General features: G+C 42.6%; 1 protein-coding gene across 5 annotated transcripts in view; it reads right to left on the bottom strand.

Annotated features, from left to right (window-relative positions):
• KCMF1 (potassium channel modulatory factor 1) overlaps positions 1 to 12,229 on the bottom strand; it is a 48,546-nt gene extending 36,317 nt beyond the window's left edge. Inside the window, exons 1-2 of one of the 5 annotated variants that reach the window (XM_051777581.1) lie at positions 12,025 to 12,229; positions 3,763 to 3,864 (exon numbers count right to left, since the gene is read on the bottom strand). Coding sequence is in view for 1 of the 5 variants with exons in the window: in XM_051777580.1 (XP_051633540.1) it covers positions 12,025 to 12,040 (16 nt within the window). In the remaining 4 variants the exon portion in view is untranslated. Of the gene's footprint in view, positions 1 to 3,762; positions 3,865 to 8,981; positions 9,072 to 11,388; positions 11,413 to 12,024 lie in introns of those variants that run through there. The other 4 variants (XM_051777582.1, XM_051777580.1, XM_051777584.1 and 1 more) reach the window with 4 other exon arrangements.
• Between the last annotated feature and the right edge of the window lie 1,561 nt (positions 12,230 to 13,790).

Here is a 13,790-nt window from a genome sequence, read left to right as displayed (position 1 = left end):
GCCAACTGTTATTTTAACAGATTTTCTCAGCTCTCTGTCAACTGCTACAACACACCAGGTATTACAAGTAAAAGTAAACATTAACTACTTTCCTTCCAGGCACTTCTGGGTGTGCTAGAGCTGGTAGCTACCTTACTTCACTGACACACCTCTCAGCAGAGCAACGAAACTCAGAAGCAATTCAGAAGCTCCTACCTTCCCAAAGTTTACAGTTCCATCAGAGCATAAAATTTTTCAGGGTGAAAGAGTTATGGTGATGTACCTGAAATACTCCCCACATAAAATATATTTCACAGTTGGAGTTTTGTAAGCATTTTTTTGATTTGCAGACATCTTTCAGTACAGGTAACAGACCCAACTACTTCAAGTGAGGGCCTATGGTAGAGTCAACAGCAAGCCCATTTTTCTTGTGTACCCTTAGCAGATGCCTTACAATTGCTGCAGGAGGAAAACAAAAGGACCCTATTATTTACACACAACTTCTTTAGTCTTCTTTACCCCTAAGGTTTGCTCCATTCTGAATGTAGGTCATCAGATCATTCAAAGCATTTCCTCTGCAGTTTCTAATTTCTGAGGCATTCCTGAGTCCCCCAGTTTCTCTTGAGTTTTTGGCATAACTGGAACAAACTACATTATGGACCTTTAAAACTGCCAAATGCTTAGCACTGTGAAAGAGCGTGCAAGGCAGCGCCATCTTACCAATTAGGGACATTTAATGCAATGTCCTATTACAAAAGTTAAGAAAGTGTCTGCTTTCTTGAAAAGCAATAATTTTTTCAAGAGCATTAGAAGAAAGGAAAAAGAGGTGCGAAAGAAGCTCAACACAATGCTTAATGCAAGTACTACAAAGAGTGTTCACCAGCAGCTGACTTGAAATACTCGTTCTGCATCATGGTATTCCTCAAAGCTAGAGTCTGGAGTCCTGCATCTCCATGAATTACCACCTCAAAGTACTTCACTCTTCACTAAATAAATGTATTCTGGCATGGAATTCTCAACAATTCATTCCTTCACTTTCTGGTCACTTTCCTTTAATTCCTAATGCTTCCAGGAACAAAATAATAACTGAGCTTTGAGGTACAGTAATGACACCTCCCAGTAACTGGCTCCAATACGTAGGAGTTGGATAATATTCTAACAGATTATAAAATAACCCCCAAACCTGTTAAAATCCTCCATTTATACTTTTATTTTTTTAATATCACATCAGTTACACTTGAGAGTTTGCATCTTGCAGATCATCTGTTTCCACCTAAACTTCAGACAGCAGTTTGCAACAGCACAAGAACGTTATCAATATCAGCCTCTACCACTAAATAACTGACTAATAACAGTCAATTATTCAATTCTTTTCACTATAAAGACAAGGTTATATAGTAAGAAATCTTCACTTGTGTATCTTCATTTCCAAAGTCACTCCTCTATAGCAAAATCTCCAGCTGTTTTCTCCACTCCTCACAAAAGTTTTTCGGCATAAGGAACAGTGTATACGAAGACAGACCCTGCCTGGCATTTCACATCCTTATGGCAAAGCAAGCTCAGAAAAGATATCTGCAGATCACAGCATACATTCTTTCTGAATTCAGGAGGGCAAATAAATTTATTCACCTTTGTACTTTTCCAAAATTGAAGGTAATCAAAGGAGAAGAGAGCTTGAAAATGTGTTTGACCTACTCCTGGGTCAAGACACTCCGTACAGTTTCTACTCCACCTCCCTAAATCTACATGGTATTTAATTATTATAATCAACAGGTCATGGTTTACAGTAGAATTGACTGATTCCCATCTACACAGAGATCAAACTACATTTACTGACATTTTCATCTTAACAGAACAGTACAAACCATAGCAGGGAACAGGTACGGAATTAAGATCATCTGAGCTACCGTATTCACATCTAGATTGAAAAAAGCTTAGTCATGACGTAGAAAGCTCTGCATTCTCTACAGCTTACTTTTGCAAAGCTTAGGTGTCCTTCTTCAAGGGCATCCTGAATTCTCTTTCCCTCATCTCTTACCTCATTTTCCACAGCTAGGTTTAGAGAGTCTGCTTTGGGTACTTGAAAAATAATAGTACCAATAATTCAGGTGCTGAAGTTAGTGGCCTTATTTACTCTCAGAAAGTAAAGACAAAGTCAGAAGAAACCCTGGAAACTGCAATGGCACATCTGTGTCAGTCTAAATGTGACCTATGTTCCGGCACTATTACTGTTATTGAAATTGCTCTCACAGTCCCCTTTCTTTGGTGGATCACAAGGTTCTTCTACAGAGATTTTCCACCTGCAGAGACAATCTACGCCTCAGCCTGCATACTGATACAAATAATAGCTGTACACTAAACATTGTTTGTGCTAGGTACATCTCAGCATTACTGCCTATATCAAAAGCACATGCAAACGTTTGCAATAATTGAAATATTTGCTTTGTTGAAGTGAAAAGTGATGTGATGGTACCCTCAGCACAGACAAGCCTCTGTGCCCAAACTACAGATTTCTTCAGAGTTAATTTCATTCTATTACAGAAGGAAGTCCAACTGACAGTGGTTATTTTCAAGACTCACAGTAGTTTAAAATTCATTCCAGGTGAACACTGATTTCTAGGATCCTAAGTTAATACACACACACACACACACACACACACACTGTTAAGTTATGCAAAAACATATTTCCCGTAAAACTGAACACTGATTCTTACCAGAATCATTTCTTTGGAGACAAAGACAGAAGTTACTGACAATCACAGAAGAAGTCCTTTCATGACTACATCCTAGTGCATTTCTGACCTTGAAAATCATGTATGATCTTGTACTGCTGCTGGAGGTAGGATACTTGAGGTACTTATATCAAGTACAGAGAGTACCACATGTTTAACACAGCTCACAGCACCATTCTCCAACCAGCCACCTCCAGGATGCCTCTATTCAACTGCCAAGTAATTCTAGTGTTGTTCTAGGCACACACCCAGGTGTTTATTTTCCAGAAGCTGCCATAAAGTTCCTGCCATACTGTCAAGCATTCAGAAAGCAACTCATGTTGGTCCCAATATTGGTTGAGAAATCAGTTTAAAACTACAATCCTAACAGGAATATGTATATTTTCCTCTGTCAGATTAATTTATACTAATTTCTACACTGTTTATATGTAAATATTTCACCTCATAGTTTACTTTTTTTAGAGTAAATATAGTCTAATAGAGCAGGCCACTAGTAATCACCTTTAGCCAATAATACTGGCTGCTTTAGTATCAATAAGCTGACAGTAAATAGCATTTACACTAGGAATCAATTGTTACTGAAGAGTTCTGTAAACAAGGACTCTCCTTGACAAGTAATTAAAGAATACTTCAGTCATAACCTAGTTAAATCTTCACTACTAAAGCCACCTCATCTCATCAGCTAACTAAAAAAAAAAAAACCAAAACACAGATTAATCTCTGTAACTGGCCAAAGAAAACACTGCCTAAAAACCTTTTCAGCAACAGCTGTTTTCTGAAATAAGCGAGGGCAAGAAATGCCAGAGCTTTGCTTTTCAAAGAGGCTTGCAGAGGCAGGCATTAAATTTCTACTGCACTTGAACCCGACATGGGTCTACAGCTTCCCCCAGGTGTTTTTGAAAATCCCACCCCAGAGCACTCAAAGGAGGAAAGCAAGAGAGGGAGAGCATAATGGGGAAAGGGAAGAAAGAATAGTGACAACAAAGTATGAGGTAAAAGATAAGAGATCAAAGACAAAAAGAAAGAAAGCAAAGAAGATAATTTATCCTACCAGAGACAGCACCTCTTGTCAGTCAAGACAAGAAACATTGCCTCCCAAAAAGAATCTGGTACCAGGAAGTGGCAGAAGTGATGGGGGAAGACCAAATCTGACCTGAGATAAGAAAAAAAAATGCAGTTATAATTTTTTTTAAACTCTGTCTGTTTTTTCATCCTACTTCTGCAGCATTTTTTAAAAAAATTACTTTTCTTTTGTTTAAATTAATGTCTTTCTTCAGTTGGATTTTTGTCAGTGATGACAGTGGGATGATACAAATCAATGTGGAAGAGGATAAATAGAATCTTGGGAAAAAAAAGTGAAATTATAGAAATGCTGAAATTAAAAACAAATTTTAAATAGTATAGGAAAACTGTATGAAGTGATAGCTGCAAACAGTATATGCTAGTGAAATGTCCCAATGAGTAAAAAATTTGGAAGAATGGACTTGCATTGACAAAACTCAATGAGATGGGGTACAAGACCACCAAGTCCTACCTCTAGAAGACTTTCCTGACTGCTTTCTTACAAAATATAAAATCTCCGCCTGATATCCCATGTGCAAATGGGAAAAACATCATGGTCTCTTGTGTCCAGGTTCCACACTTAATTGCAATAAAAAAGTTTTACCCAGGTCTCTCTCAACTGAAAATGGGGCAACTTTTACAGAAAGTCTCCTAGAAGCTCCAAATAAAACAATCACAACAGAAAGAATTAATACATGCAGGAAATTCACTTCAGGGTGAGAAATGGGCAATAAGAAGAGGAATTATCACATAAAAGCAAATCACAGATTAAGCCTAATATTTTTTTAAAAATATTTTAACATTAAAAGACAAAAAAGACAAAAATTACCAAATAAATCCATCCCCCTTCCATCATTCATTCAAACCATATTCTCAGAACAAACCTGGCAGGGGAAACCATTTTCTCCTAATATGTCAGAGGTTCCAGTGACAACTTCTATTAATACTTAAAAGTTAATTCCAAACTAGAACAAATAACTTCAAGTGGTAGAAATCAAGTCATCACCTGTACTTGCCTTTCAGAATAATTTGGGGGCTTCTGTGATGCTATCTCACAATTTTCACTTGGCACAGACCTCACTTCCAAACTTGGTAAATGAAAAGGTGGGTTACACATATATTCCGAAATAGTGAAACTAAAGAGTTTGTCTCTATGCTCCACACTGAATTCAAAATGGTCTTATTTCAGTGCACCAAAATTAATTGTCAAAATATTATATTGAGATAAAAATGTGGATAACCCTGCGGACTAGATATACAAAAACCCCATAGGAGTAAGTTCAAACCAGATGCTCAAGTGATGCTTCAGGCAAAGGGACCTAAAATTTAAGATCCTTAAGATAAACACTTGAATCTGAAATAGATGAAAGACCTGGAGAAGAAAGTTTAAGACAAAATCCAAAGCTTTAATTGTTCAATCTGGATACGAGGTAGCCCTAAGAACATTCCATGAAAAAATTCTCACAATCTCATTACACAGTGTATGAAAAAGCAGTTCAGTTTTATTCCCCCTTTTGAATTAATGAAATTTATTTTTCTATTTGAAAGGGGATATTAGAGATTACATCTTATGCAGATGATGCCTTTCTTTCAGATTCTCTCTCGGTATCAGCCTTTCTGAGGCAAACTGCTTTTCAGCTTCTGTCCATGCAGTAACTCCCCCTCACACATTCCGAGTCACTAACAGCACTCTGCTTGAGTTCTCTGAACTCAATGTGTCCAAGCTGCTCACAGTACCTTAATAATGTTGTTTCTGTATGAGTGAGCAACATTTCTGCCTACAGTTAAGCTTGTATATCCCTTCTCTGTTATCTCTCAGTTTTCAACATCTGCAGCTTCCAAATCCCCTCATCTGTTCTAAATCCTGTACAGGGAAGAATACATTGCATGTGGAGGATTGATTTAGCCCAAGTTATTCCAAGAACAAAAACTATGGAAGCTCGCAACCTTACCAATATAAAAAAAATATATATCCCTAGAATCAATCCATGGTCAGAATTCACTGGAAATGCTACCTAACACAATTAGATTCCTTTCCCCAAAAATATCACCTTACTCAGTGCACCAGTGCATATGATCAGTAAACAAACAGGAATGTCTGTTTTGTCCTTGTTTGACAATCTGAGCCCTTAGTTATCACACACTTCAAAAAAATTCGCACTGACCATGGATTTTCTCACTGCCTTCTCCCTGCAAGCATTTTCTCTATTGTATTTCAACGCAGCACAAACATCAACAAATTAACTTTAACAGCACTTCTAGAGCAGTATTTTCTTTCTCTTGATATAGAGGGAAACCAAGGCATGTAAAGATTAAAGCTCTAAGTCCACTGAACCCAGTCACCCAATCCAAGAAGCCAAAGGACGGATTTTTCAGAATCCTTGATATTCTAGAATCAAGCGGGTTTTTTTCAAAGCTCACTGCTCAGTTACTACAGTTGCAGGTGTGAATGCTCAATCCCAAAACCCCCAGATCAGGCCTTCACAACCAAAGGAACAGCTAACAGCTACCTGTGAATTCTTTCTGAAGGTATTTACCTAGCAGTTCACAAGAACTCTGCAGCACAAGACAGGACAGTAGATCCAGCTCTCCACAACAAAGCTCCACTGTCAACACCTCGACCATCCTTTATTTCTGTAACACCTATATCTGCTCATTTGCTGCACAATTCCAAACACTGAGAAGTGGTCTAACACAGAGAACCCTCCTGCACACCTTAAAGGAGGCAGGGGTGGTATGCAGTACAGAATACACAACTGTGTACAACACGAAGATACTAAAAAAACACTGAATTACTGCTGTCCCTGCAACCAAATTCTGGTACATCCCAGTTCCTGAGCGACGTTCTTCAAATCTGCTGTGGTGTCCAGGGATGTGTTAACACTTCCTGCGTTAGTCGCCACTTTGGCTTTTTATTTAACAGTAACAGAAGTAAGGTAACAATGAAGACACAACAACCAAGAAGCAACACCAAAAATTCTCCCTCAAACCTTATCAGTAACGTAAACACACTAAAGTATTCGAAAAACTTTCTTTTTATTTGACATGGACGAATTTTATTTGTCCACTACTGCTCAAGCAATTTTCATGGCTCTATGAATTTCCCCTGAACCCCTTTTTGTTCAAACAAATATTTGGATGTATGAGATTTTTCACCATTTGCCTTCTCTCTTCACTCCCACCCAAAAACGGTAAAAGTATCACTGTTCTGTTCCCATTTTTCTGCTTAAGATACAGGCTACTAACATTTTAACATAGATAACTAATTCTAATCTTTTTCTCCTGTTTTCCATGATCCATAGCATTACTTTTTATGATGACCTGAGAGAAAAAATGGTCTCTTTACAAACATTTTTGGAGGACCTTGTTCACAGACTCTGCAGGTACAGCAGCATCTTGGTTCACACTGTCTGTTTTTCTAAACCATCAGAACCAGTAATCTTTTTTTTAAAATGAAAACCTAGCTTCCACAAAACCAGTACGCATCTTTCCAGTTAAAATATGAATTATGTTTCCAGTTCTTTTTATTACTAAATGATCATTCAGTTTCCTACTGAAATCAAACAACAGTTTAATAATAAAGCAAATTACTGTGTTCAAATATTTCTGATCACATTTGCAGCTGTTTATATTTAACATTTTTTGTTCTAAACACAGCTCTCAATAGTCCAATTGTCACACTAACTCATTTTCAGACACTGCACTAGATCTGTAATTAGATGCATTCCTATGCTACCACAGAGTAAAACTAACAGGAGTATAAAGCACTTTGCATATACAGTTAGAAAATGCTCTGTCAGACTCAAGTACTGGTACAAATTCAAAAAACCTCACTGTTTTATATTACACATACAACTTAATCTGGATTTATTCTCTACAAAATAGGTCTAAGTGGCAGCAGCATACAAAAGAATTTGTTATTATTCTGTATTGTGAAATAGCAAACTCCATATTTGGAGAATATGTAAGCAAAGTAAGTATCAGAAGGCAGCAAGTTGTAACTGGTCTCACAGATGCACATTTCATCATTAAATGCCATACTTCACTAACACAGTGTCTTGAGCACTTTCTATGAAAAATATGTAGTCTTGGTAATTGAATTAAAAGTTTTACATGCAAAAATATATTAATTCTGCACTTAGTAGCAATTCTGTAACAGACATTACATGATGTATTAAGTTACCCACAACTGCTTAGTGTTATTTGTCTTGTCAGAAGTTCGTAGTACCCTCCTGCAGCTCAAGTATGACACAGTTGTTGCATAATTACAAAGGGCAGAAATTACTCTTTTAGCGTTTTCAAGGAGTTTGTTATGAAGTTTTGTTCATGTTTTGTATTGTGAGCATATAGAAAATGTCATCAGCCCAGACTCCCAATTTTTCACTGCACAGCTAGAGGCCTCAAGCTACCATAACCCTTACATTAATTGTTTTTATGTGGTTGGTACATATTCAACTGCAACTATGACGGACTGAATTTCAAAGACCGTTTGGTGTCTTTCTTTTTAAAATTTACTTATTTGCCCTTCTATTACAAATAAGCACTTGATGTAAGTATCTCTATGCCACACATTTATGTATACACACAAAAGAGAGGAGCACCAAGACATCAGCTCCTTGAAGTACAAGGAGCCTGAAGGCAGTACAGAACATTTAGAAACTCCACAGTCACTCTGAGGAGCTCTCCCTTCCTAGCTGTGTTACCACCATCCACTCACAACTTTACTACATGTGGGACTAGGATTAACTGCAGGGTTTTGCTGATTCATAAAAAAAGCTGACAAATGGGCACCATCAAAAATCACTACCACTTATTGCTGACTGTTTCTCAAAGCTTAAAAGACTACACCCTTTAGTAAGAATAAGAAAAAAGGATGGAACTAGGTTTGGGAGTGGGGTGCAGAGCATGTGAGACAGAGGTGATGCTGGTGGTATGGCACTGGGAGCCCTCTGGAGCTGCCAGGTGTGGGGAACCTGAAGCCGGGCCAGTAATGCTGCAGTAACCTAGTTCTCCAAAAGAAGTTGCAAAAGTGGTCTTCTAATGACACTCCTGGAAGTGGTAATTCTATACTTTTCTGCTGTCCTGCGTGGTGTCTCCCGACACAGGAGAGAACCATTGCCAGGTGCATGCCCACAGAAAGAGATAATCTTTAATAAGCAAAACACTACCGGTAAACTCTCTAGAGCATAAAAAAAAAAAGTTACCTACCTGTTCCTTGTAGGTTGCCAAATATTACACCACCACATACTCCGCCACAGAGGGGCTAACCCAGAGAAACACAGCACATTGCTCCTATAAAGGGAACAACATGAAATCCAAGACCAGGGGATGACCTCATGTTGCATTCTACAAAACCAAAGGCACAGAATAGCTAGTCTCTTAACACAAAATCACGGAATAAAAATGGGTTTGAAAAATTAGAAGAGACCAGCAATAGCAAGTACAAATACTTAACTCTTGACAGCATTACTAATGAAGTCTCTTAAACAACGAACGAACATTTCAAAAAAAGCAACAATAATTCAAATTCTAGTTGGTGCCCATTTTCCTGAATTCGGGAGAAACACGAGTCTAGAGTTCACGTGTGAAATGAGAGCACAGTGAAAAGGCAGGCTGTGGTCAGAATTTTTCTAAAGCATAAAAAAAATCTCCCTTAAAAAAAAAAAAAAAAAAAAAAACCAAAAAAAAAACCCCAAAACCAAACAACCAAAAAAACCCCAACAACTGTATTGCAGAGATTATTACACCAAAGAAACGGTCAAGAAACTTTGATGTAAAGTAAGCTTAAGTCTCCGTCAGATGCTTCACAACCTATTTAAAGTCCCGAGACTTTAGAATTCCAATTTCTCCATTTAATCTTTTTCCATCATAAAACTGGTACAGCATCCAGATGCTGTGAAGAACCACCAATAAATCTCTGTAACTTTGCAGATGGACCATTTTAAAGGAAACACACAGAAAAAAAAAAAGAATTACTTAAACATGACTGAAGCTTTCTTTTTCCCTTTACCATATTCTTCCAAGACAGCCATCCCCAAACTAGTTACACTGCATCAAAAGCTGTCAGTTATGAATGACCTTGCACATGAATTATTTTTTTAATATATAATTTCTATGGATTTCCAGAGTTCTACCAAAATCAAGTCTCCAAATCCCTTTTCCATGAAGTTGGAAAACCACGGCCCCCATACTAATATGTGTTATTCTATCCCTGCAACTAAAGTTGACTAAAAGAAAACATCTGAAGTGCGAGGTAAGAGGAGAATCACTGAGAAATTAAGAGATAGACTAGCTTGTTAATGAAAATGATCACAAGGACAAAGTAGTAGATGTCATTTTTAATCTCACAGTGTTCTCATGGTTTCAGGAACATATGTGCCTGTCCACATACATACCTGAGTAGTCCACATCCACAATACAAAAATTACCAAAACTCACACTCACCAGGCAAGAAAGACAACTATTTCCCTTTTTTTTCTAACTAGGTGTGCCTAACAGAACAATCACTGATGAATCTGCTTCTGAAAGAGAATATTAAGCCTGATTTCATTAACAGTCACTCCTTCTAAAAACATCAACAAATATTTAAGACAGGAAATGTAATTTTCTTTGCTACAAAAAAATCTAACAACTAAACCAAAAATCTACAATATAGTCTCCATCAGAAACACTCTTACACAGAAACCTACCTTCAAACTTTTTCTGTCTTAAAAAGGCCACTCCAGGACTGAAATGTCTTTTTAGCACACATCACCACCTTTTATAATAGTCCATGCATTTACCACTGAAGAACAACACATGATATCACTATGATATCACTTCCATAATTTTTGCCTGTTCAAGCTAGAAAAGCTTGTATTCTACTACTGTGCTTCAAAGAAAGTATATGGATACATGCATCACAGCAAAGTCTTGCTGACTGTATAGTCCTACAACACCAGCAACAACAACTTTGTGATCAATGCTCACTTCAGTTAAAAACTGCATCTTTAACCATAATGAAATCCATCTCCACTCTCTTGGGAAAACATGTATTTTATGGAGGGCAGGGGGAGGGGAGAAACAGAAAGTAGCACTCCCACTAAATTTAACTTTAACAAGCAAGCAAAAAAAGAGCTAGTGGATTCAGGAAAGACAATTCTTTGATAGGGATGCACACATATTTGCACAAACAAGAAGTCTGCAAAATACTGCACCACACACCAAAAATCCATTGCACATACACCACTGTCCAGCATCAAGCAACTAGAAGTCAGCATTAAGAGTTATAAATATTGAATTCCCCTAAAATGTTTTTGTCAAAACACTTTAAGATTAGATAAAACAGAGAAATGAGAAATTAGATAAAAGAGAAATTAGATAAGAGAAAATGGAGACAGGTGCTGAATTAAGTTCCTAACATGGCAGAAGGTTGTATTTTCAAATGACAAACCCCGCTTTTACAGAGTACTTTAATAGTAGTCCAAACACTTTACACGCTGGTAAACAGGCACAGAAAAACCCAGCGACTTTCTCTCCTGTTTTCACACTCCCATATTCTTCCTGTAGAGACTCCTTTCTTAGCTTCCATCTCTTCCTCCACCCTGCTCCTTCTGACTAATGCTGAACTGCCAACCGAACTCCTCTACGGCGGTAAACACAACTGGGAGCAGGGGCAGGCAGCACACAGGACACGTTTCTTCGGCGGCCTCAAAACATGCCACTACTACACCAGCATCGGCCTCCTGCGCCGCAAAGCAAGGCGAAGGGGAAGGGGGCCGCCCCCGGGGCCGCCAGGACGCGACACCCCCCAGCAGGGCCGCGCAGGCTGCTCGCCCCGCTGTGCCCCCGGCCCCGCTCCCCGGCACCCAGCGGGGCCCCCGGCCCGGCGGACCCGCCGCGGCGGGGCCGACACGTCGGCAGGGCCGCCCCGCGCCGCCGCCCACCCACCGCGGCCGGGCCCGCCGGGGGCGCCGCGCCCCGCTCCGCCCGTCCTTCGGGCAGAGGAGCGGGGCCAGCTCCGGGTCCCGCCGGCCGTACCTGCGGCCCGGCCCCGCCCGGCCTCGGCCGCGCGGCGAACGGGCCGTACCGGCCTGCCCCGCTATGACACTGCAGAGCGCGGCCCGCCCGCCCGGGCCTCGCCTTCCTTCCGCCGCCGGGCCCCGGGGCCCGCTCCCGGCGGCGCCATGATGATGATCGGCCCCCGAGGCCGCCGGGCCGGGCCCCGCTGCCGCCGCCGCCGGGAGCGGCCTGGGCGCCCCGCGCCGCTCACCTTCATGTCGGGACATCCTAGTCCAGAGGCGGCGGCCCAGGCCCCTCCCAGGGCTCCCGCGGGCAGCTCGGGCGCCGCTGCGGCCTCGCCCCCCCGCCGCCGCCCCGCTGCGAGAGGAGAGGGGCCGGGGCTGGGCCGGGAAGGGGGCGAAAACACAAGAGGCGGCGAGGAGCCGGCCTCCCTCCTCCTCCCTCTCCTCCTCCTCCTTCCTCCTCGCTCGCCCTGCGGGGGGCGGATCCGGCGGCAACGGCTTCCCGGGCGCCGTGACACGGTGACTCCGGGCCCCGCCGGCCGCTGGCGCCGCCTCCCGCGCCGCCCCGCCCCTGCCGCACCAGCGGCGGCCGCGCTGAAGCCTTCCCGGCCCCGGCCCCTTCCTCCTCCTCCTCCTCCTCCTCCTCCTCCCGCCCCGGCCGCGCCGCTGGAGGAAGAGGAAACTCTCCGGCAGGGCGGCGGCTCTCCCGCGCGGGCGGGCGGCCGGGCCGGGCCGGGCCGGGCCGGGCGGCGCCGGGGGTGGGGGAGGCGGGCAGGAAGCGGCCGAGGTAACGGGACCCAGCGCCGGCCTGACCCGGACGACACGCGTTAATCAGCTCTTTTATGGGGAAGGAGCGGCAGAGAGCAGCCCGGCGCATGCCCTAGGCCGGCGTTCGGTCACCGATCGCGTTACTCTTTTTGCCAGCTTTGGGAAGCTGCGGACCCCAGGCGCAGGGCTGGAGTCTTTTTCCTTCTAGTTTTTCCCCTTCCGCCTTTGTCAGGCCTGTAGAGGACTGCCAGGAGCGTCCTCCAGCCAGGCTCCAGCTCCATATGGAGGAGGCCCACGGGGTGCCGTGTTGTCATCTCACTCACTGAATCACAGTCTTTTGAGTTGGAAGGGACCTACAAGGATTATCGAGTCCAACTCCTGGCCCTGCACAGGAGATCCCCATGAGTCACACCATGTGCCTGAGAGCATTGTCCATGCGTTTCTTGAACTCTGTCAGCCTTGGTGCTGTGACCACTGCCCTGGGGAGCCTGTTCAGTGCCCAACCACCCTCTGGGTGAAGAACCTTTTTATAATATCCAAACTAAACCTCCCCTGGCACAACTTCAGCCCATTCCCTTGTGTCCTGTCACTGGTCACCACAGAGCAGAGATCAGTGTCTGCGCCTCCTCTTCCCCTCCTGAGGAATTTGTACATTGCAATGAGGTCTCCCTCAGTCTCCTGCAGGCTGAAAGTGAGCCTGTGAGCCGCTCCTCATAGGGGTTCTCCTCAAGGCCGTTCACTCTAGACAAGTGTCTCGATCTGTCCACACCACGGGGAATTTTCGTCCTGTCATCATTGCTTTCAGCCCTTTCATGGAAGCAGGCCAGTCTTGACATCTCAAGTGAAAGCCCCATGGCATGGCTACATTCCTTCCCTGGTAGAGATGCATGAGTCACACACATCATGTATTTTCATTCTGTGCTGCCTTTCTTACTATGGCATCATGGCCTTTCCTCAGATTTCATCCATGGTAATTGCACCATCTCTCTCATCTCCCACCTGCCTTTGTTTTCCTCTAAGTGTTTCATCTCCTGCCATGCCCATGGCATTCCTCCATCTTTTCCCTCTGCCAGTACATGTCCATCTTCTCTGCTGTCTTACACCACAGCCCTCATATATCTGCCCCAGCCCTGCAATTCTTGTATGTTTACACTGGTGAAGTACCTTTTCAGTCTGTTTCAAAGGCCGTGAGGGCCGAGCTGCTGGGAAAGGCATCAGTGAACCAGTAAGTACTGAAAGGAGGAAG

Source organism: Manacus candei, unplaced genomic scaffold (genome assembly GCF_025592945.1).
Source record: "Manacus candei isolate 608988 ecotype Guabito, Panama unplaced genomic scaffold, ASM2559294v1 h1tg000010l, whole genome shotgun sequence".
NCBI lineage: Eukaryota > Metazoa > Chordata > Aves > Passeriformes > Pipridae > Manacus > Manacus candei.
This window is presented reverse-complemented; position numbering and strand designations above follow the sequence as displayed.